Source organism: Parambassis ranga, chromosome 24 (genome assembly GCF_900634625.1).
Source record: "Parambassis ranga chromosome 24, fParRan2.1, whole genome shotgun sequence".
Lineage (NCBI taxonomy): Eukaryota > Metazoa > Chordata > Actinopteri > Ambassidae > Parambassis > Parambassis ranga.
This window is the reverse complement of record NC_041043.1, coordinates 8,303,873-8,325,173: the sequence shown is the minus strand read 5'-3', so window position 1 is coordinate 8,325,173 and position 21,301 is coordinate 8,303,873. Positions and strand designations below refer to the sequence as shown.

General features: G+C 39.9%; 2 protein-coding genes across 4 annotated transcripts in view; one reads left to right on the top strand and one right to left on the bottom strand.

The window, feature by feature from the left end:
* Positions 1-15,677, top strand: part of atad2b (ATPase family AAA domain containing 2B) — a 53,619-nt gene extending 37,942 nt beyond the window's left edge. For both annotated transcript variants that reach the window (XM_028397239.1, XM_028397238.1), the window contains exons 26-28: positions 627-757; positions 9,312-9,440; positions 13,928-15,677. In XM_028397239.1, coding sequence (XP_028253040.1) covers positions 627-757; positions 9,312-9,440; positions 13,928-13,969 — 302 coding nt within the window. In that variant the 3' untranslated portion in view covers positions 13,970-15,677. The remainder of the gene's footprint in view (positions 1-626; positions 758-9,311; positions 9,441-13,927) is intronic.
* A 2,403-nt stretch (positions 15,678-18,080) lies between these two features.
* Positions 18,081-21,301, bottom strand: part of klhl29 (kelch like family member 29) — a 181,892-nt gene continuing 178,671 nt past the window's right edge. The window contains exon 15 of one of the 2 annotated variants that reach the window (XM_028397210.1): positions 18,081-19,387. In XM_028397210.1, coding sequence (XP_028253011.1) covers positions 19,204-19,387 — 184 coding nt within the window. In that variant the 3' untranslated portion in view covers positions 18,081-19,203. The remainder of the gene's footprint in view (positions 19,388-21,301) is intronic. The other variant, XM_028397211.1, reaches the window with a different exon arrangement.

Below are 21,301 nucleotides of genomic sequence, written 5' to 3'. Positions count from 1 at the left end.
CAAAATATTTTGCAGTTTAGTTTCTTTGCCACAACCATTTTGCCCTTTTTACTCGTATGTGCAGTTGGACTCGGAGATGAGCAATGATTTTATGTGTTTGATTATGGACCTGTGTTTTGGCTTATGATGAGCAGAGACCAGCTGGAAGCCTTGGGTAATGGCATGGATAAAAAAAAAATATGGAAAAAACGTTAAGAAGATGGCATGATCAGACAACAGTACACAAACAAACAGTGGCTTCTTAACCAACAGACACCTCCGCTTCTCCACCTCCACTCTCATTACAAGCTAAGCGGGGACCTTTGTTTTCTTTAAAGCCTTCCATGAACACTGTTATAAATGGACAGGAAAGAGGCCAAATGTGGAATATTGTGCACTCAGTAAGTGCTGGTAGCTCCAAATAGATTTCCTTCTTGTACTCTAGTATTGCATTAATCTTGTTTCCGTGGCAGCTGGAATTGTCAGTTTGTGCTTTTTCAGTCTTTCACAAGAAAAGTAAAATTGGGCCTCAAATTTAGCTGGCCTGGTTTTGGTTATTTTTGGTTGCATTCACACTTGTTTAAATGTTTCACATCTGTCTTTAGCAATGTACCTTCCATCAATCATACATTTTTATCTTGTCCTAGATGGCTCCAATGTACAGAAATGCAAGTGGAGCCCATCAGAACAGATGACGGGAGCTGTAGAAAGAACAGAAGAAGAGCCACAATCAGTCCCCCATCAGCCTCCAGTAGTGGTTGACCACCAGCGACTTTTGGTAAATACATTTTTTTCAAGTGGTGTATCTTAGTTTGACTGGTATAGGTGCAGTGTTAAAACTGTGGACCGTACCTCCTGTTATTGTTACAGAGGACATTGTGACGTATCCCTGCAGGAAAAGCACAGGTGTAAATAATTAAGGTAATGATGCCTGTGTTCCATTTAGCGGCATCATTGTGAAGCTCCTGGTGGTGTTCATGCTGCAGGCTCACTGTCATGGTTTACTGGAACACTTGAACATGGCAGCCATCATTAATGTCATTAGTAACACATGAACTTGTCCTACTGTGATAAGTGAATGCAAGAACTAATAATTATTTAGATGATAATCCGGAAAAAAATATTCCCTGCATTGCATGAAAAGCTTTAAGTTCTCATAGAGTAAACACGTTTACCAGAGAGCTGATAAAATCCACAACAGTCCCAGCCTGTGTGTGTGTTTTTTTTAGACACTGTAGCAGCTATTTGATGCAATTTTAATGTGGGGGTGCCTGTAAATCAATGCCTAGCATCTAGCGTAGTGGAATGTGTATAAGCACACCGTTTAAAATTGTTATCATTTATTCAGTACCCTTCATTTTTGGGGGGCAAGACACAGCAGTATGAAATACATGTTAGGTACTGAAAAGTACATTCCTGGCATCATATTTTAAACCACACAGTATGATAGCTTTCAGACAAATTTACTTTCAAATGTATGTATGTTATAGTATATATTAGGGATGTCCCGATCCGATCACGTGATCGGAAAAAAAACCTGATCGGGACATCCCTAGTATATATATAGTATAATTTACTAAAGCTCAAATAATTATAAATCAAAGCCTAAGTGGCAACTTTTATGTCCAGGAAATGAAGCAAAGAGCAGTTCTTCAAATGCCCTGTTGAGGCTGGTTCTGAATGCAGTCAGCCAAGTTATAATGTTTATCTTTTCAGCAGAAATTAACAAGTTTTCAGTCCGGTACAAAAACAGGATTGGTCACATAACAACGGTACAAAGGGTGAATTTATTTTCTGCCTACTCAGCTCCAATTGTACTCCTCCAGTTTTCCTATATTCAAGCTAACTAGGAGTTAGATGGACTCGGCCACTCTCGATATGTTGGCAGTTACAGCTAATCATAAATCTGCAAGTGACATCACAGAGGGTTCATCCATCTTTATTTACAGTCTGTGGTAAAGCCCTATAGGCACTCTAATGCTATTTTCAGAAGCATTTCAAGCTAAGGATTTGTCAGATTTTTAAAACCCCAGTCCATGCCCTGTCACCATCTTGCTTAATTTTACACAGCTATCATTCTAATTCCATCCATGAAGGATGTAACAACTGGGGTGATTTGGCACAGTGCACTGCTGTGGATTGGAGATTTAACAGTTAGTGTGATCTGTGTCAAAGTAATGATTCATAGCCACACCGAGGGCCCATGGTCACTTTTTCTTTCTTGGATGATCAATATAAGAAATCACTGTTGATTTGTTACTGCAGTCAAAGATCACTAAAATAATTAGCTTAGATAATTCAGAATAATTAACTATTTAAAAGACATACTTGGAGAGATAACGGGTTAGAAAGAGAAAACAGATTCTTTTATAAAAGAAATAAACAAGCTACACAAGGCTGAAAAAGAAGATTACACAAAAAGAGTCACTACAATCTAAGAGTGTTGCCAATATGCTTTTGTTTTTATCATATTTAAGTTAATGTGGGTGTTTGTTGTTGCAGTTTTGTCTCATTTTTCTAATCTTGACTGGTCACTTATTGCTGTTAAATCACAGTTTGTGTACAAATATTGATATGGAAAGAGGCAAAAATGATTGACACTGATGATCATGTTTTATATAGGCATGCTTCCTCTGAAGGCTAATCATTTGTTATTATTAGTGGGCCAGTAGAAGTAGATATGTTCTTCCATTTTGGGGTACCATGTCAGTTGCATGCAGACAGACAAACTTAAGCACTTAAGCAAATGTCTTCAGCACTTAATCTTAAGTCATCATTTTGTCTTCCATTCTTTGTATAAGTTTCACGTATAAAAAAAGGTTACACAGAGGTGTTTTTTGTAAAATGAGAAATCTACCATTATTATCAACAGGGTCTGGATGGCAGAATTGCCTTTTTGGTGGAATGAGATTTAATGTATGGAAGATGCGGAAGGGCAATCATGAGTGACCAGCCTTAAGCTTTCTGTAGATCCATAGGTCTTTTTTGGAGCTGATGCTGTCACACTGCCCTTCTCAGATGGATAACTTGACTTTCTTAAGCTTATCCCTCCTTTCCATTCATCCTGTTATTCACCCCTCTTTTTAACTTTGCACTATCCACTATTTTGTATCCCTGCTGCTTTCTCAACACAGGAGGGAGCCAATTACAGGAGCAGGCCATTTTCATATCTCTCTATCAACAGGTGTTGTTCTTGTAAGATATGAAGGAAACAAGGTTATGACTCAAACATGAGCTTCTCTCTGCTCCACTAGATCTGCCAACTTTCGTCCCACGATGTGTTCAAGTAACAGGGGAGCATGTGAAGCAGCTCCATGGTACTTTGCACTGTCACGCTAGGGTCCCACCTAATACCCCAAGTGTAAATTGGAGCCTCGGCTCAGTGGGCTCCCTTGACAGCACTTTCCACTGATCGGATGTGGGCGGGGGGGTTTGGTTTTAGGTCACTCTGTGTAGTGTAATTGGTGTAAAAGAAGTGTTTCTCTGACATGTGCTTACTTCTTTCTCCATGTTCTGAAGTGACATCCAACTATCAAGCCATTATCTAGTGGCTTTTACCCGTCTCCCACAGGAATGATGGGGGCGACGGGTGTACCCATCTTATCCCACTGACTCGATCTTTCAGTCTGATTGACAGGCTTTTTAGTTGGCCTGATTTCAGTGCTTCAAATGGTTGCCCCCATGAACGGCCACACACTGCACTAATCTGAAGGTTTATTTGTTGGTAGGGAAAAGAAGCGAGATATCTTAAAGAAACAGATTATGAAAAGAGGGGACTGTGAATAATTGCTTTTTCATCCCAGGCTTACGGAACAAATTGAATTTCCGGTGTGCAGGATGAGAGTCACCATTTAAGCAGATATTTGCTGGCACGGCTGGGACTGGCATGCTGCCTGATGTGTGTTAGGACCCTCAGTGAGTGGCGTACTCTTCCTTCTCTCTACAGTTGTATTCATTGATTGTAGAGGGCTCATTATTCCTGACTTTTAACTTGATGGAAGAGGCTCTGAAATCTCCCTGGAATTAAATACCATCAGAGTGTTATGAGTTTGTTCACAGACCCTACACTCAAAGCCTGTAGGACAGAGAGGGTATTATTTCAGTATTCACATCCCGCCTTTCAGAACCATGGCACAGTTATTTGCTCTGATTCACTTAGTAAAATCAAGTTCTGTTATTGCCAGCTTCACTGAAATGATGCTTGATGCTGTCTGGATCAAAATGAATTCCTCAGCATGAATAAATAGGTCCTGAGGCTTGTTTTTCTCACTACTCCAAAATGTCTCTTATTCTCAGCTGTTTTCTTTCATCAATAATCAGACACTTGTCCACAGATGGGCTCGGGAGAAGTGGCGCTGAGGATTGCAGATGAGAATTCAGTAACAAGAAATCCAATCTGGCCCAGCAATTTTTTTCCTCCCATCCTACTAAAGAACACAGAGACTATCATCTGCTCTGCTGTTTTCTGTGGCAGCTGCCTTTATAAAAACAGTGTTTCTAGTTGCTGGCACAGTATGGAGTCTTGCTTGGTGCATAGCTTCTACTGCATGTCAGGATTTCCTGTTTCAGGGAAGCCTGTCAGAACAGAAATGGCCCTATTTCAGTTTGTCATCTTCCTTCATTTTAAGTACTAATAACAGCAGGGAGCTTTCTGGCAAAGTAGCCATGCCACATTTCTGTTCAAAAAAGAACAGCTTAATAGCAGCACTGGACCATCGTTTGATTGTCAATAAAAATAGATGGTGTTTGAAGTGCTTCTTTTATTTTCATTCATTCACACTGATGGCCTTGACAGTGCTGCTATTTGCCTGTAATTGCGCTTGTTTAGCTGTGCCTCTTGGCCATGCATGTGAGGCCCAGACATCGTCTTTATTTCCTTCATATTTTGTGGTAGCTTGCAGTCTAAACCGTCTGGGTGGTTTATCTTGCCATTATGTGGGGCTGGGACGTTGTACTTCTCACTCAACCTTTGACTTATTTAAAGAAAAGATTCAGTGGGATTTGTGTTTATGATTGCCTTGGTATTTTGAAGGCCTGGTTCCAGTTTTACCAACCTTGTTCACAGCCTTTTGGAGCTGTTCAGTGTATAACGATGCAAACAAAAACACCGGCTTTTAAAGCGATAAAAGCTTTTAGACAAAGCTAGAGGAAATACACAACTGTTAAGAAACTGTTACATTTGATCGATAATGGGAAAGTTTGAAAACTGGAATTACTGTCTGCCTTCGTTCAGACTGATGCGATATATGTAGTGAAGAAAATGTTTTTGCGTTGACATTGATTTCTTCTTCTTCGGCATTTTCTCATATTTAAACATTTGTGTGGTGTCATATGAGTGCATGAATTGTTTATGTATGGCCACAGATTAGGTTTGTCATATCACATTGATTACTAACCTCCATATAACCAGTCCAACATTGATTCCATTACGTTTAAAGATATTTCCTAAATACTTTTGTGAATTTTAACTGTATCCTATCATTTTCAGGCTGTTTATGTGTTCCATAAAACATACTCTCTTGCATAACAGTTTGTAATTCTCATCTCAGTGCTTGGTCAGAATTTTTTTTTACTGTTAATTTTCTTGTTTTACCACAGCAGCATTACACATGTAAAGGACATTGTATTGATTAACCTTTATTTCCCTTGAGGTGTACCCTAACTTTAATCATAGCTGGTCAATAGTTAATCCTATCTATAACCTTGACCTGTGTGTTTGTTTTGTAAACACATCTGCTATTCTACATGAGGCATTTTTCAGGCAGGGTGCAGGGTTTGTTTGGGGTTGTCTCTATTTGGCTTCTCTTCCATTATTACCTGGAGATATTGGATATCTATTTCCTTGAATCTGTAATATATTGAATTTCTTTTGTGTGTTCTGTTTATTGTTCATATACTTACATTTCCCCCCCATTTGTATATTTTCTAATATTTATTTTCCATAAGGTCTGTCAGATGAATACAGAAGACTTAGTTATTTTTACATCCCTTATATTCCAATAACTACTCTTCCACAAAGCATTTCAGTCAGTCTGACAGATGCTGATATTATTAAATTTACTTATTTTTTACAATATTTAAATGTGTTTAAACTGTGTTACTATTTATAGACAGGGCTCGTCAAAAGTCAGGCTCTACCTAGTTTAAAAATGTGTGCAGAAACAGTATGTATATAGGCATATTACATACAATAATAATTTCCTTATATAGTTATAATGTATAGAATGTGATCGGACGTTGTCTTGTCCCACTGTTAACACTGCTTATAGGGATTGGTTCAAGGCCACATTAGGGTTTCGTGGTTTCAACATCTTACATGTTGATTTTGTGTTAATATAAATTAAATAATTTTTTTGGAAGTTTGGTTGGTAGAATAAAGAGATTTCACAGCTGTCAAGCTGCTTGGCCTTCTTCCGTAAAGTAGCTGATGTGAAGCCAAGCATTGCATATTTAAGATGAGTTGTCAGACCTCAGCAGGGGATTATACATGGCCATCTGAAAGGGAACACCATTTCATTTTAATGTGCTGGGACCATGGTAATTTGATTTATCATGATTGTCCCTGACCCTTGCAGCACCATCAATATTGCATTACCTGTGTGACCAAGAGGCCTGTATGTGACATTATTTGCCTATATGACTGGATTTATTATCAATATACACACTATCCCATATCCAGGCTCTTCCCCAACTGTAGGCAATCATGGCTTTCATGGTAACCGACAAACCAGGATCATTTATAATTCATTAATTTTCTAGTGTTGGAGACACAGAACACCAAGTTAAAACAGGAAGAAGGCTGTGAATTGTTCTTAGAGGCAGATATTGAAGACTTATAGGTGTCCCTGGTGACAGAGACTGTTGGGTTTCAAATTCTTGTTTTTTTCCCCCTACTGCCTGCAAACCCTTTCTTTTCTCGTGGTCTCTCTATCTCTCTTCGCTCTCTCTCACACGCATGCACTTATACACATGTAGCTACAAACATTCAATGATCAAAGCAGACCCTCTCCTATGTTCATCATCTCCAGCCTGCATGCATGATTGAAGCTCTTTTTGTTATGTATGTAACACAGAAGAATTACTGTAATTTCACTGCTGATTTCAACAGTGCAATGTAAAATCTATTATTATTTTAGAGTCATGGCACTAACATTATGACTTTATACACTATTTGTCTGCTTTGCACACTATAAACACAAGCATCCCACACCTTTTACGTTCGATTTGAGATCTTAAAAAGTATGTGGACAAATGCATGTAAAGATGTGGCGGAGAAGATGAAGCTGAGAGTTCAGATTGGGGTGAGGTTAAATGGCCTATGTCAGTAGTAGTCTTTAATGCATAGGATTACTGCCCTTTTGTGTCCCGTGAGCTCTCCGTGTCACTGAGCCCCATGTAAGACACACTTTCACCATTGTTACCAACACTCTGATCAAACTGACAAAAGCTGGGAAGTACACTGCTGCAATCACCTTGCTAACAGAGAATAAAGGGAGCAGAGAATGAAAAGACTGATTTGTCGGAAGCAAAGGTTGTTGTATGGAAGTGTTGTCCTGAGATGAGAGGCTGTGTAAAACATGGCATGGGGGTGAGGAAGAGCGCTATAGGACAGAAGCTGCACTACAAATTGCACTTAAAGCTTAAAAACACAATGAAAGAAAACACTTAAGTGGTGGGCTGGATAAAAGGAAGGCTTGCTGTAGAAGTGCCTTACATTATTATACATACAAGATCTGTTTGATGATGCTAATTACAGGTTTTATAGATGTTTTATTGGAATTGGCATCTTACTGTGATGTGCTCCAGTTGGTCCTCTTTTATCAGGACCAAACTATGGAACCAAAGAACTCCCCCGGTGTTGTATTGGAGAAAGGGATATGTTCAAAATGCAGCAGATGATTATTACACAGCATGAATTCTGGATATTACTTTTTAGTGTTCCTAGCTTCTGTGTAGCTTTTATTTGCCAGGGGACACAGAGTTATTAGATTCACCAGGTGAGTTTTTTTGTTGTAGAAATCCTATTATGAGTGAATTCTTCTATACTATCACAAGGTTAACTGAGGTTACAAGTCAATATTTAAAAGGTAATATCTATTCAATGCTATGTTTCTTTGGCTGTTGAGCTGGATATAGCAGAAAGTATTTGAAAGTAAAGCAGGAATTTTTCCAATGATATTAAGCAAGAAACTCAACATAATGTGTTATTTTGAATGTGAACTGTTTGAAGTGTGTTAGCTAAATCACCTTAGGAGGTGTAATAACAGAACCACCACCAAGATGTGGTGTCCACAAGGATTCACTGTAGCAAAACTATCTATGTTAAATTGAAACAAAGCAAAAATTAATTTAACTGATAATTTTGTGTTTTGCCTTTTTGTTTGGAAAGGAGTATTGTGAGGTGCAGAGAGCTTGTAACCATAAGAACATTCTGGTTGCAGCATGTGTTAGTATGCAATAGCACTACTCACTAGGTGCACTGGTATTGAGTCACAGATGAGTCTGGTGTGAGCCATTAGCTGAGTCATCCTTTGCACATATGTTTATTATTTTTCTGTCAAATGGGGGAGACAAAGGTTTCACACTGTAGCTTATTGTAGTCTGTCCTGGGATTAAGTTTCTTTTAAAGGTGCTCAGGATGTTTTTTTTTTAACTTTAATCAAGTCAGCTGTCATTTAAACAGAAATCACTGTTGAACAGAGACCATTAATTATTACAATGCTAACCTTTTTGGCTCTGCAGTTCTTCCTTTGCTCACTGTAATTATCTCTCAGGCATTCACTGATGAGAGACTGACAAACATCCATGTCTTATTAATCTGATATCATCTTGAATTTATATGTTTAACACATGGCCACTGTTGGTCTTTCTCCCACATACGGCCCATTTGATTTCTGTTGAGGTTTCTCTGTGTGCTTTGTGTCAGTGATGATAACTTTAATTATTGTGCCTTTGCTGTCTCAATCCATGCATTCTGATGAGCCCTGTGTTTAAATGGATACACATATACACACAGACCTTGGCCTGGGTACAGTGTGAGGAACAGGTCAATTAAACGAGCGTTTGACTGTCCAGAATGTTTTAATTAAAGTAGCAGTGAAATGTAAACTTGGTTCTAATTATGATTAGCTTTAATTAGCTGTCACTCTGATCTTAATTGCTTTTGAATAGAGCTGACCTCCAAATGCTGCATCTCCATGCACAGCACCACCAGCGCTTTGTGTGTGAGACCAGTTGTTGAGCACTGTCTGCATTTAGATTAGGATTATTTCTTTATATGTGTGTACATTTTTTAGAAGTCTCAATAAAAACTAATCTTTTATTTCCCACAGACTCTACTGGATACGGTGGTGAACAAGAGTGAGGGCTACAATGTGGAGCAGCTGGAGAGACTCTACTCCCTCCTCAGCCAGTGTATCTACCAGCACCGCAGAGAGTATGACAAGACCCAGCTACTGGAGGTCAGACAAAAGCAAAAATCCAATATTGCCCATCCCCTCCCTTAGTGATAGAATATGAACACTTCTTACATTTATGTCATGAGCCAGGTGTGTTGGAGAAGATGAGTGAATCTAAAGTTTCAAACAAACAAAAAAAAACTCTGGGGTGCCCGCCCCATTTGCCTGATAGCGTACTGGAGTTTTATTTATTGAAAAGAAAGAAAAACTTGGTTCTTAACATATTTATTGGAAAAAGTCAAGCAGTGTCAATATATACAAAGATGTGTCTGGAAAATCATACATAGCTTTTCATACATGCAATATTAACAGAACTGTTTGCAGCAGAATAATTAGTTAAATCCTTCTTTTCATCTTTGCACCACACCATGTTATTGGCTAACCAACAGGTATCTTTATGTCTCTTACGAGGACAAGATGTTCTGCAAGGATTTATTGGAACAAGCTAGCCTGTTGGATACATAATGTGCTTTGGAGCCTTATTTTTTTCATTTTGCAGGTTTGACCTTGTTGCAGCAGAATAATTCTGTCCAAGTAACTTGTTTCATGGTGTCAAGTGCTTTGGCTGTAAAAAAAAAAAAAAAAAAAACTGGTGACATTTATTTAACCTTCCGGTGTTTGGAAAAAAAAAAGTTGACAAGAAAAAAATATATTGGAATAAGTGTATTTCTTTTGTGAGACTAGACATAGACAGTCACGCACAGTGCACACTCAGACAGACTGACAAAAGGTGTATTGCTATGCAAAAGATGTAGAGCAGTTATCCACCATGGAGGTGGATATTGGCACAACACATTATAAGCTAATGAGTGTTAAGTGAGAGGACTTGTAAAAGAATGTGTTGAGTGCTTGTGAGACATACAAACATTTAAGGAACTGGGGTGCAGATATTTACAAGAGACTAAATCAATATATTTCACACAAGTGGTATTCTTTCAGTCAACCTAATTACCATCTGCATAAGTATTATATCAGAATAATCAAGTCTGTGTGACACAAGGAGGTAATATATGTTTGTGTGCCATAGGGAGGTGTTAAGGTCACTTGTTGTTTTTTGTTAATCTCCTTTGACAGCATTTTCTACAGAAAAAGCTGCTGTATATTCTCACAGAATCCCATCTGGTCATCTGCTGCTGCTGTATGATGTCAATGCAGACAGGGGCCAGGAATGGCAGTGTCCTGGCTCCGGTAGCCAGAGCTGGCTGTCAGGATGTCAAGAGAGGGTGGAAGCAGCAAAGAAAGGGTGGGAGAGAAGGGGAGGCAGAGCAGTCAGCCAGGTGGTGCCGCCTGTCGACAGGCTGGCTGTTGGAGAAAGGGAAGGTGTGTGTCTGGGTTCATTTCATACTGCCAGCTTAAATTGGTGTTTTGAGAGCAGAAATGTCAGCTCATCTGGCACGTGTTTTGTTTTCCTGTGTTTCCAACATGCGTTTCAATGCCACAGCAGGTCATCTGCTTGTAAGCCACCCCAAAAAAATGCAAAAAAAAAATGCACTGACACGATGTATAGATGCTGTATGGCTTATATCATGGAGGTTGCAGCTGTGGTATTTGTGTGTCTCAGTTGTAGACGAGTGAAATGGAGCATGTCCATACATTTGTCTCCTTTACTCTCTCTCCTCCCCTCGTCCATCCTCCTTTGGGTATGGCTTTTCTCAGACTTCCAGAAAAGCTGACCTTTTTGGCAGATGGAGTGGACTGCACCCTGCTTTCAATTAAAGCTAGAGGGACCATATCCACTCTGTACACAGCAACATGCCAACTCTGTTCCTATCTATAAATTGGCCTTTGTATCGCCCTAGGCCTGGTATATTTGGCACATGTCTGAGTCTGAATCAAAGACTTTGTCTTGGACCCTTAACTTTGACCTGGGTCAACCATGCTACTGTGTCTGCTGGTGAATCTTGTGATCAGCTCATTTAATAAACCCTTTTTTCAGTTGTTATCCAAAAATTACCTCAGGGGCTGAGCACATTAAATTGTTGCTTAAACACCTTGGATTGTTTTTGATCTATTTAATTATTTGTGTCTCATCTCTATTCTTGTAATAAGGCAGGGGAATGTACATGATTTGGCTTTATGACATTCAAAGGTGTTTGAAGTATCTGTGCTCATTAAATGATTAAGATTTATCTTTGAAGTCTGTAAGACTATAAAGAGTGAGGGCATCTTTTGTGAGACTGTTCAGGATGCTTTGTACTATTGTTTAACAGCTACAAAAGGAGAAAACCTTCATAAAACAGGCAGAGAAATCAGTTTCTCCATAGACAGTAGCTTCTGCAGAACAGAGGCCTTCATCAGTGAATCTGTGATTCTGTTGTTGGTGGTGTGTGAAACAACACCCTCTTCCAGAAACTATACACAAGATTGTTCCTCCTTTACTTTCTAGGAAAAAAACACTAATGCTGTTGTTGTTTTCAGTCTGCTAACACACACACACACACACACACACACACTCACACACACACACACCGCAGAGGAACCCCAGGAGTTGTTGAAAATTAGATCTGGAAAATGGAGGAAATCGGGAACTGAGGTGGAAACATAAGATGGGTTCAAAGAAGATGGGCACACAAACAGCCTGAACATCACAAATTGATGACATGTTAACACTTTTTTATGTTTTAATGCTTGTTATTGATCATCTTTAATAGGAAACAGAACTGTAATTCTGCTACCTGTTGAGCTGAGCAGGAATTCTTCTCATGTAGGTCACCATGTGCCCATGCTACGAAGAGATAGAGGGCATGTTATACCTATGAAACAAAGGCTAGGTGCTGCAGAGGCCGCTCTAGATTGTCTGCAGTGTTTTCAGTACGACAAGGTGTTAGGCCTTCAGGCAGATAAACTTGGGAGTCACACAGTACAAAACGTTGAGGTGGCAAAGAGCGTATTTGCTTGTTGGTGTGTGGGTGCACAGTGAAACACGGAAAGCAGACAGTTGTTAGGAGCATATCTGTGTCTAAAACATGGGCTTTTCCTGATGAGCTGGAGCTTTTAGGAATTTTTCTAAAATTGTTGCTTTTATTCAGTTGCACTCAGCTTCCCTTTTTATATTTTCACAGGGTTTTGCAGCTTGTGTAACATAGTGTTGATGGCTATGAGGGTGTGATGAAGTGCTAATACCTAATATTAGACATTGTAATCACCTGTAGTTTAGAATTAGTCATAATGTATTTAAAACAAATTGCATGTGAGATTTTCTATTTTTTGTATGTATCCATCAGAGCAGGATAGTGACCCCTGCCCCATTACGCAGCAGAGCTTTTGGAGGTTGTGGTTTAGGGATTTAAAATAAAATGAACCTTTCACATGGGTACAAATAACTCCATTGGCTCTTAATTCTATCTGCAAAAAACCTTGGTGACTACAGATGCCAGGATGCTTTTAATACCATTTAGCAGCCTAATTATTACCACAAGAGTGATCAAAAGAAAGTGGAGTCCTTTTGTTCATGTTCTGCATTTTCCAGGATGTAGTCTCATTTAAGAGAAGACTGTAGCATAACAGGATGTCTTCGCACCTTCAGGCTTTAGTCTGTTTGAGCTTTGATTTGTTTTCCCTCTTGGTGTGGTTCATTTCATCTGGTGTGAACAAAGTAATTGCACTCGGCTGTGGACCAAGATAACTGGGCAGAGACTCCCCCCTTAAAAAAAAAAAGGTGGTCTTGACCCGAATCTTCTGGTGAACTCTGGAGCAATCCCTGTGGTTAGAGACCATTCTGAACCAAAAGCTATGAATTGGCTGTGGAGGGAGGAGAAGAAAAGAGAAAACGCTCACCGTGTGATTCAGAAACAAAGCTCGGGTGTGAAAGCACCTTTAAACACAGACACAAACTCACCATTTTTGAAGACAAGACTAGATGAATACATTGCAGACTGCTGAATATGTTATTCTGGATTGAACTGTCACTTTAACTAATTATCTCAAACATCTGTCTGTCATTACAAATTATTTTAGACCCTTATGTTCACTTTTGTGGCATAAAGCCAGTTTCCTGTTTTGACAGGCAGGTGTGCACAATGTCGTGAAGGGCTTTCCATTCTCGAAACATTTTACCTCTGTTTAGAAGTGTAAAATTGCTTTCTGCTGTAAAGTTGACAGTTTTTAACTTTTGTTGAAATTGGTATCTTGTAGCGGCGTCTGTCGCACTGACTCAGCCATTCAGATGAGAGGACACACACAGTGGAACATCTTCAAGGCATTAATCATGGTCTATTGCAGGCTAACATCCATCTCTCTTCCTCTGGCTCTGTTCAGATTTAGTCAGTGTCAAACTCTGCTGTTTTCATGCTGAGAAAAATCGCCTGTCTCATTCTAGCACAGCTTTGCTTCATTTTACACCATTTATCACGGTGAAAGCTGTTGTTTGCTGTGGGAAATTTCCAAGTAATATTGAAACCGCCGTGCACACAGATGCTGCATACACACTTCAGTGTTTGCCGTGTTGGTTGCAACTAAGCATTTCGTGTGTCTCTGTGTTTGTGATGCAGGAAATGGAGGAGAGAATCCAGCATTTTGATACATTCCTGTGACACTGAGGATACCAATCAGGTAGATCCCGGGACCACAAAGACACACAAACACACACAAACATACGCAGACTGAGTGAGCAAAGGAGCTTCTGAGTCCAGACCTCGACACAACAACTCGTAGAAAATCCAGCACCCTTCTCCTTCACGAGGAGGGACATGAGGACAGAGACATTCAATGGTGCTATCGTCTCAGGAACCTGGCCAGATCCAGACCCATTCTACACAACCAAACCCCTGGAGGTGTGTCAGTCACACACACACACACACTCATGCACACGCAGCTACGGTGACGGGCAACTCTGGTGCTACTCCGGTGCTATCCTAACTATCCATGCTGCTCTCTGGAACACTTCTTAACGTGGATGACTAGAAAAACCAACAGATTGGGGTGATGTCATATCACAACCTTCTCTCCAGAGCAGGCAGTGCATACACACTTATATATATACACACACACACACATACAGACATGACTTGGGTATGCATGTATTTCTACAAACACACACTCTCTCAGACCCTAACCAGCAGGAGTGTGGATGCAGAGTGCTGCTTGGAGATGAGGACAGATGAATCGCCGAACCACATCGCTGAGCCCCTCTCGCCCCTGAGTGGAGCGCTTCATTATTGGCCAGTTATCACCACGCTATTATAGCACCTCATTTGTTTTTTTTTTTGTTTTTTTCTGCCATTTCGGCTACTTGATCAGTCCAATATCTGAGCCACCAACAAGGTATACTCATCCAGAACAATGGTTTACAAAGAAGTTTTAGCTCGGACACAAACCCAACATGGTTAGCACAGCAGGACTAGAACCAATTGTGTCCTCTTCGATCATTAGGATTCTTACGTATGGAAAGCCTTCCCTTCAGTGTTTGTCACCAGTGAACAATTGTCATCCTCTGTCAAACCTTCAAGCTCAAAACTCCTCTGGTGTTCAGTCCCAATGTTTTTTTTTTTTTTTGTCCCCCTCTCTCCACCTCCTGCTGACACCCACCCCTTGGATGAGGAACTGGAAGCAGTAGAAATTGAAAGGCGTATGTAGTTTGCACTGCCTAGCGTGTGCCTTATTTAAAACCTCATGTGAAACTGTTATATATATATATATATAGTGGGATGTTTAATGTGACAATGAACAGGCTTTACGTTGGGGTAAGTTGACCTTCAAGCAAAAAAGTTAAAAAAATTAATTGTAAAGCCATTAAATAAATTAAATAAAGCATATCTTTTTGTTCCTTTTAACACTCGGGCCAAAAAATAAAACAAAAAAAAAGTAGATTAATCACTTTCTGTGGCCGTGTCAAAGTCTAAAGCACTTGTTACATTTAACTTACTTATTTATGTCCAGTTATGAGCCCCAAAATCAGCTGTGGGAGGTCATTCTCCAACTGAGCAGACAGCGGATATAAGGAGAGGTGCAAAACACCAGCCTTCCTTTATATGCAAAAAAAAAAAAACAAAACACAAAATAAGGATTTCTTGTGCCAAGTGTTACCCCAGATCCTCAAAAGGTGCTGACACAATGGTGTCTGTTCACTGGCAGTCTGAAAATCAGATGCTCATAACAACCTGTAATTATGATTTATTAAGTTGTGTGTTTGATAATTATTTTGTACTTTTTTATGAATTGTTGTTGTTTGCATTGGTTGTGAATCTGTAATGAACAAGGCCATTCTAGGCAGTGCCCATCACTAAAGTGTATCGTTCTGTTCCCTCCTTTTTTTTTTTTTTTTTTTTTTTTTTTTTTTTTTAAACGTGTGTTGACTTTATGGATTTCTGTTTTCTTAATACCAGACAAGAGAAGCTGGATTCTCCTCTGTGGCCAACACAGTATACTGTACACTTTCCTTACTGCAGTAAGTTAGGGAAATTACTGAAGCTTTGTAAACATTTTTATGGCATGTTTTTTTTTTATGCGTTTGAAGATGCCATATTTTTGGAGAAGGACCCCCTTCTTGCTCTCCAGGCGCTCTCCTTGTCCGATCCTCTTGGTGCAACTCTTAACCCCAGCTCACCTCTGCCTTCTTCTCAGATTCTTGATGGCAAAAGCGAAAGACCGTATGCAAATTGGCGACGACATGTTAGCACTTGGACTACTGCAGAGAGAGAGAGAGAGAGATAGATAAAAACAATGCTACCTCAGCTTAATTTATTTTAATGCGAAGAACTGTTTACTGGGTACAAAAACAGTATTTTTTTCTGCCCCACCTCTCGCTAAATAAAATACGGCAACATCGGCAGTGTACCGCCTTAGGTACCAGATCAGCGCAAAACCACGGCTGCTGCAGTAATCCAAGAGTCGTTTATATCTCTCTGATTGTTATGTATGTTTGCATTTGAGCCAGATGATGATTGCATAAGTTTTAAGGAGATTTTACAGACTTAATATGTTATGCTTTAGTTTCAGGTTCTCTCTTTTTTTTTTCTACTGTACTTTGACACTGAGGAGATCTGCTCCTCTTGCATACGATCACATCTTCTTAGAAAAGAGCAATTCCTGCCTCTTTACACACCATCGCCTTTTTTTTTTCAGATTTTCATCTCATGATTTTTTCGTATTTATTATTAAACATATTTTACACCTAATATTCATTGGAATTGTCTTTTTTTTGTACATTTTGAAAAACATTAACGAAATTGGGACACGTCCGTTCTAACGGCTTTGCTGAATTGCGTAGCGTTTGTGTAGCAGGTTTATTTGGCGTGTGCGGGGGAATAAAAGGGTTTACAGGTCTCTCAGGTTCAACATGTGTCAACATGCCCTTTCAGCTTTGTCTATTTATTTCACTGTTCTGATGTTTTCCTTTGTTTAAAAAGTGGTTACAGACTGTGGCATACTGGAAGAGACTAATATTAGGATATAAAAAAACCTAGCGTCTGCCTAGTACAGAGTACTAGGTACTAGTACTAGAACAGGACCAGATTTGCTCTCTTGTTCTGCCAAAAACAATTTATTTTTATGGATTTATAAACACATTTGGACATAAAATATTTAGTAGTTTAATGTCATACATTGTGATCTTCCTTTCTTATTATGAATAGTAGCCAGTTTGGACTAACAACCAGTTTTTGTCTGGTAGTTGAATCTACTTAGTCCAGTATGCAGAAAGAAAAGGTTTGTTCCATCCTGTTTGTTCTTCCGCATTATTTTTTCACACTTAATTTAGTCATGACTTTTCGTAGCTTTGTCCGTTCTGTTTGTTTGTGTATTTAACACACCTGTTCGCAATTGTTACTTTAGTGTAAGTTATATTTGAAATGAAACATTTACTGTATTTCCTAAATAAACTGCTGTGATATACTTGAATAAAAGGTGCAAACTGAAGCTTGAAGGTTTGGTTGGTTTTTCTCACAGTTGGTTTGGAACAAAGGAAAATCTGAGCTTTGCATTAACAAACATACTGACATACACTTTCCTCAGTGCAACATCTATTGCAGTAGGTGTCCTTGCAATTGCTGTAACTTACACAGCAGAGATCACTATGACAAGAAGCAATTGTTGCTCTTTTGTGCAAATGTTTTCCAGACAAAAACTGTCTACTGGCAGATCGCTCATTTAATAATAATAATACTTCAAACTTGACAGATGTTGCTGCTAAGGTGCACCTACAGCCTCTCCAACCATGATTCATTCATACACATTCATACACCACTTGCCCAAGGACACAACACACAACAATGACTGGGGAAGAGCTGGGGTCGAACCGCCAACCTTATGGTTATTGGACAACCCTGCTCTACCACTGAGCCACTGAGACTTTGACAGCATTCGTGAGTTCCTGTGCAGACCTCTCGGATGGTTCTGTTGAACAAACTGAGTTGTCCTCTGTTGATGGGTTGTGCGTCACTGAGACAGACTCATAGAAAGTTTACCCTTAGCTAAGTCCTGTCTGTGTGTGACTGCTTCTGCAGAACAAAACAAAAATCACATTAGAGTAGATTACAGATGCTCTAGCTGCACTTGTGGGGTAGAGTTACCACCAGCCTGTCCACCCTCAACCACCGCACAGAGTTAGAAGTGACTGTGTACAAAATAGACTCGACACTGTGTTCATGTTCTGGTATATGTATTAGGTTTCAATAATAACAATTGTTAATTTCTCCTTTTGGGTACAGATTTACAGACATATTCTGACTCCAGCCTATCAGCTTTTTTTTTCTAAAAACATTTATACAGAATTGCCTTCAGGTTTTAAAATATACATATTTTCTTCCTGTATTTACAGAATGCCAACCCAACAGAATTTGTGGGTTGTAATGATAAACATAGTATAAAACAGAAAAGGGAGGGGGACTGATGAAAAGACAGAAAAAAGCATACATGGTTAACTGATCTATGATAACAGTCACAGGTGAATATTGTGCTTTTTTTCCGGAGGAACTGTCCCAACTTGAACGTCCTATCAGACTTGAGCGGAAGAAGGAATTCTGTCTCTCTCTTTACGTGCAGTTCTGTCTTTGTCCCAGGTAGTACAAACAATCCAAGCTACTACCTCCAGATGATATCTCTATCATTTTCTCTCTTTAAACCCCACCTGACCCAGATTTAATAGTTTTTCCTGTGTTTAGCAAGTCATTAATAGAACTGGGTTACACAGAGTTTAAAATCTGGTTTTGAAATTACCTCATAAATCCACACAGTAGGAACATTACCGGTTGAAACAGCAGAGAAAGAGAAGAGACTCCTTCTAATCCGCTGATAAAGAGGAAAAACAGATTCTGTTCCCTCACTGTTCCTCCTTTCCTGTAGGTGTCACTACTGAAAGACACTCATACACCACAAAGAAACTTTCACTAATGAATGGCTATGAAACCTACACCTGCCAAAAGTAATGTACTCAAAGGGACCTGCCATGGCTTTCACTGCACTGAGGCAGCGGACATCAAAGAAACGGTGAGTTTTACAGACAGAACCGAAAAAAAGACTTGAAAATTACTAAGAGTGTCCCTGTGCCTGTTGGATGAGAGGATGAACTACTACCATGACACATACAGTACTGGAGGTTAGTCATCGTCACCTGACATGGTTGAGTAGTTAAACATGAGTACATTCTGCACAGGGTTTTATCTGAGGGACGGGGCAGGGGTTAACGCTGTGGATGGATGCTGGCGTCAAGTCCAGAGGTCGACCGACCGATCGGCCCGGCTCTAAGCTGCCGTCACGCATCCTCCCACAACTGGAGCTCAGCTGGTGTTTGGCATTGACCCAGTACAACGCAGTCCTGAGCCTCCTCTCCTCAGCCACTCTGAATGTACTTTTTGATGACCACGCAGCCGTGTCTGAACAGCGGGCAGGGCAGTGACTGCAAAAGTGTCCAGGTGTTGGTGCAAGGGTCAAAGGTCTCCATGTTGCCGAGGGCTGGACCCTCACTGCTCACGATGCCTCCTGTGGCGTAGATCTTCCCATCTAGGATGACGGCGCTGTGTGAACACACAAAATTTAGTCACATTTTTAAATCATCAGCTTTCATTACAAATGTTGTAGCAGAAAGTCAACAATGATTTTGTTTGACTCCTTTAAGGTGAAGCAGCAGCATTAGTATATTCCTGCATGAATAGTACAGATTGATATGATGTGCAAAGCTTTTATTGTGAAATCATCACATAGGTTTTGTATTTCCTGTGATGATGTCTTCCAGAACATGACACTTATTTTGTATACGGTACTTTATTTTCATGTTTCTTTTTTAGGGTGATTAATACAGAAGGCATGCAGTACTGATAACACAATATCCCAGAATGCAATGCTGATGCACTCAGCTGTGCCAGAGTTACACTCCTCCTACAATTAACAAGCGTGATTGAAATCTTAAGGATTCCAGTGTCCAAAGTCAAATATTAATTTAAAATACAGTTTGAAAGCAACACACTATTCGCACTGACTGTAAAGACAAAACAGTAATGAGCGGTAATCAGTGTCAGAAAGATAAGTAGCCGAATTTAAGCTACTGTGGCTTAGATATTAGCTATGAGTCTGTGCTGTTAATCACGATCAGACAACAAAGCCACACAAAGAAAGCATCATCACAAACATGCTGATTGTTGTTGGGCTGGGGGGGGCGATGCCTGAGATTATTTGCCATCACTCCTGCGCGATCTCCACATACCAAGCGAGGCTACTTTGTAAGGTAGGAGGAGGGAGAAAAAACAACTCTCTCGAGGCAAGAGAGAAAACTAATGAAAAAGCAAATATCTGTACAAATGTGCTCATTTGATATGAGAAACAGAAACAGGAGTCTGTGTGCGTAGAGGATTAAAACTTGGGCTGTAAGCTGATTAGGGCTTTGTACTCCTATTGGGGTTTGGAACGATCTACATTTACATAAGGTGCACACTGAAGGACACACATACACACACACAGCGAGCAACATGCAAGTCCTACTGCACAAAATTCACAACACTGTTGGGACTGAAAAAGATTATTACATAAAGCCTAAATCTACTCAGAGAGAAAGCACAGCTGATCCAAAATGTAGAGAGCACAGGGCAAAGCCTGGAGCTGCTCTTCCTGATAAACAGAGGGGAAGTGCAAGCCTGCGGAGGGGCCCGGACGCACTGAGGGGAGAATATCTGCTCTCCTGCACGATGACCTGCTAGACTTCATCTCCTGTGAAGAAGCGTGCTCTGCAGATATTTGAGTGCATTTGTGTGTTTGTTGTTGTTCTTGTTCTCCCCTCCTCGCTCGCGTCTCTTCCTCTCTCATGTCAGACTTAGTTAAATGTAGCAGAACAGCTGCCTGGCGTGTGCCGCTGCAGCTTATCAATAACTCTGACAACATGATTTATGTTGCAAGTTCTGCACATAAGATCACTGTCTGTAATTGCCTCCCAAATGTATTTCATGCATGATCCTGCTAAAAAAAAAAAAAAAAAGAGGAGGCTAAGGAAACTGTGAGTTCATTATCCTGCATTCTGCAAGCTGCACACCTCACCGGCTCTGGTTGACTGGGGTATTATAGGGTGTGATCCCACTGTTGCTAATGCTAATTTATCTGTCCTCATCAGCCATTATGTGTTTACAAATGGATTAACAGTCATAGAGGTGGACTTCAAAGACAGCAGTAGTACTGATCGGGGGACACTTCCATAATTAATTGAGTATTGATAACATAAAATAAGACATTTTTTTCCTACTTCCTCATATGATCCATCCAGGAAAGTCATTTATCCACAAGAGAGTGAACTGCATTGTGCCCTGTGCAACCACTTACCTGTGTTGTGACACAAAGACTGACAGATTACTAATAAGCTTGAGTTTTCACTTTAAGGCCTTGTAATAATGTGTGTTTTTTGTGAAGACAGAAATGCAATTGAGCATTTGAGAAAAAAAGAAAAG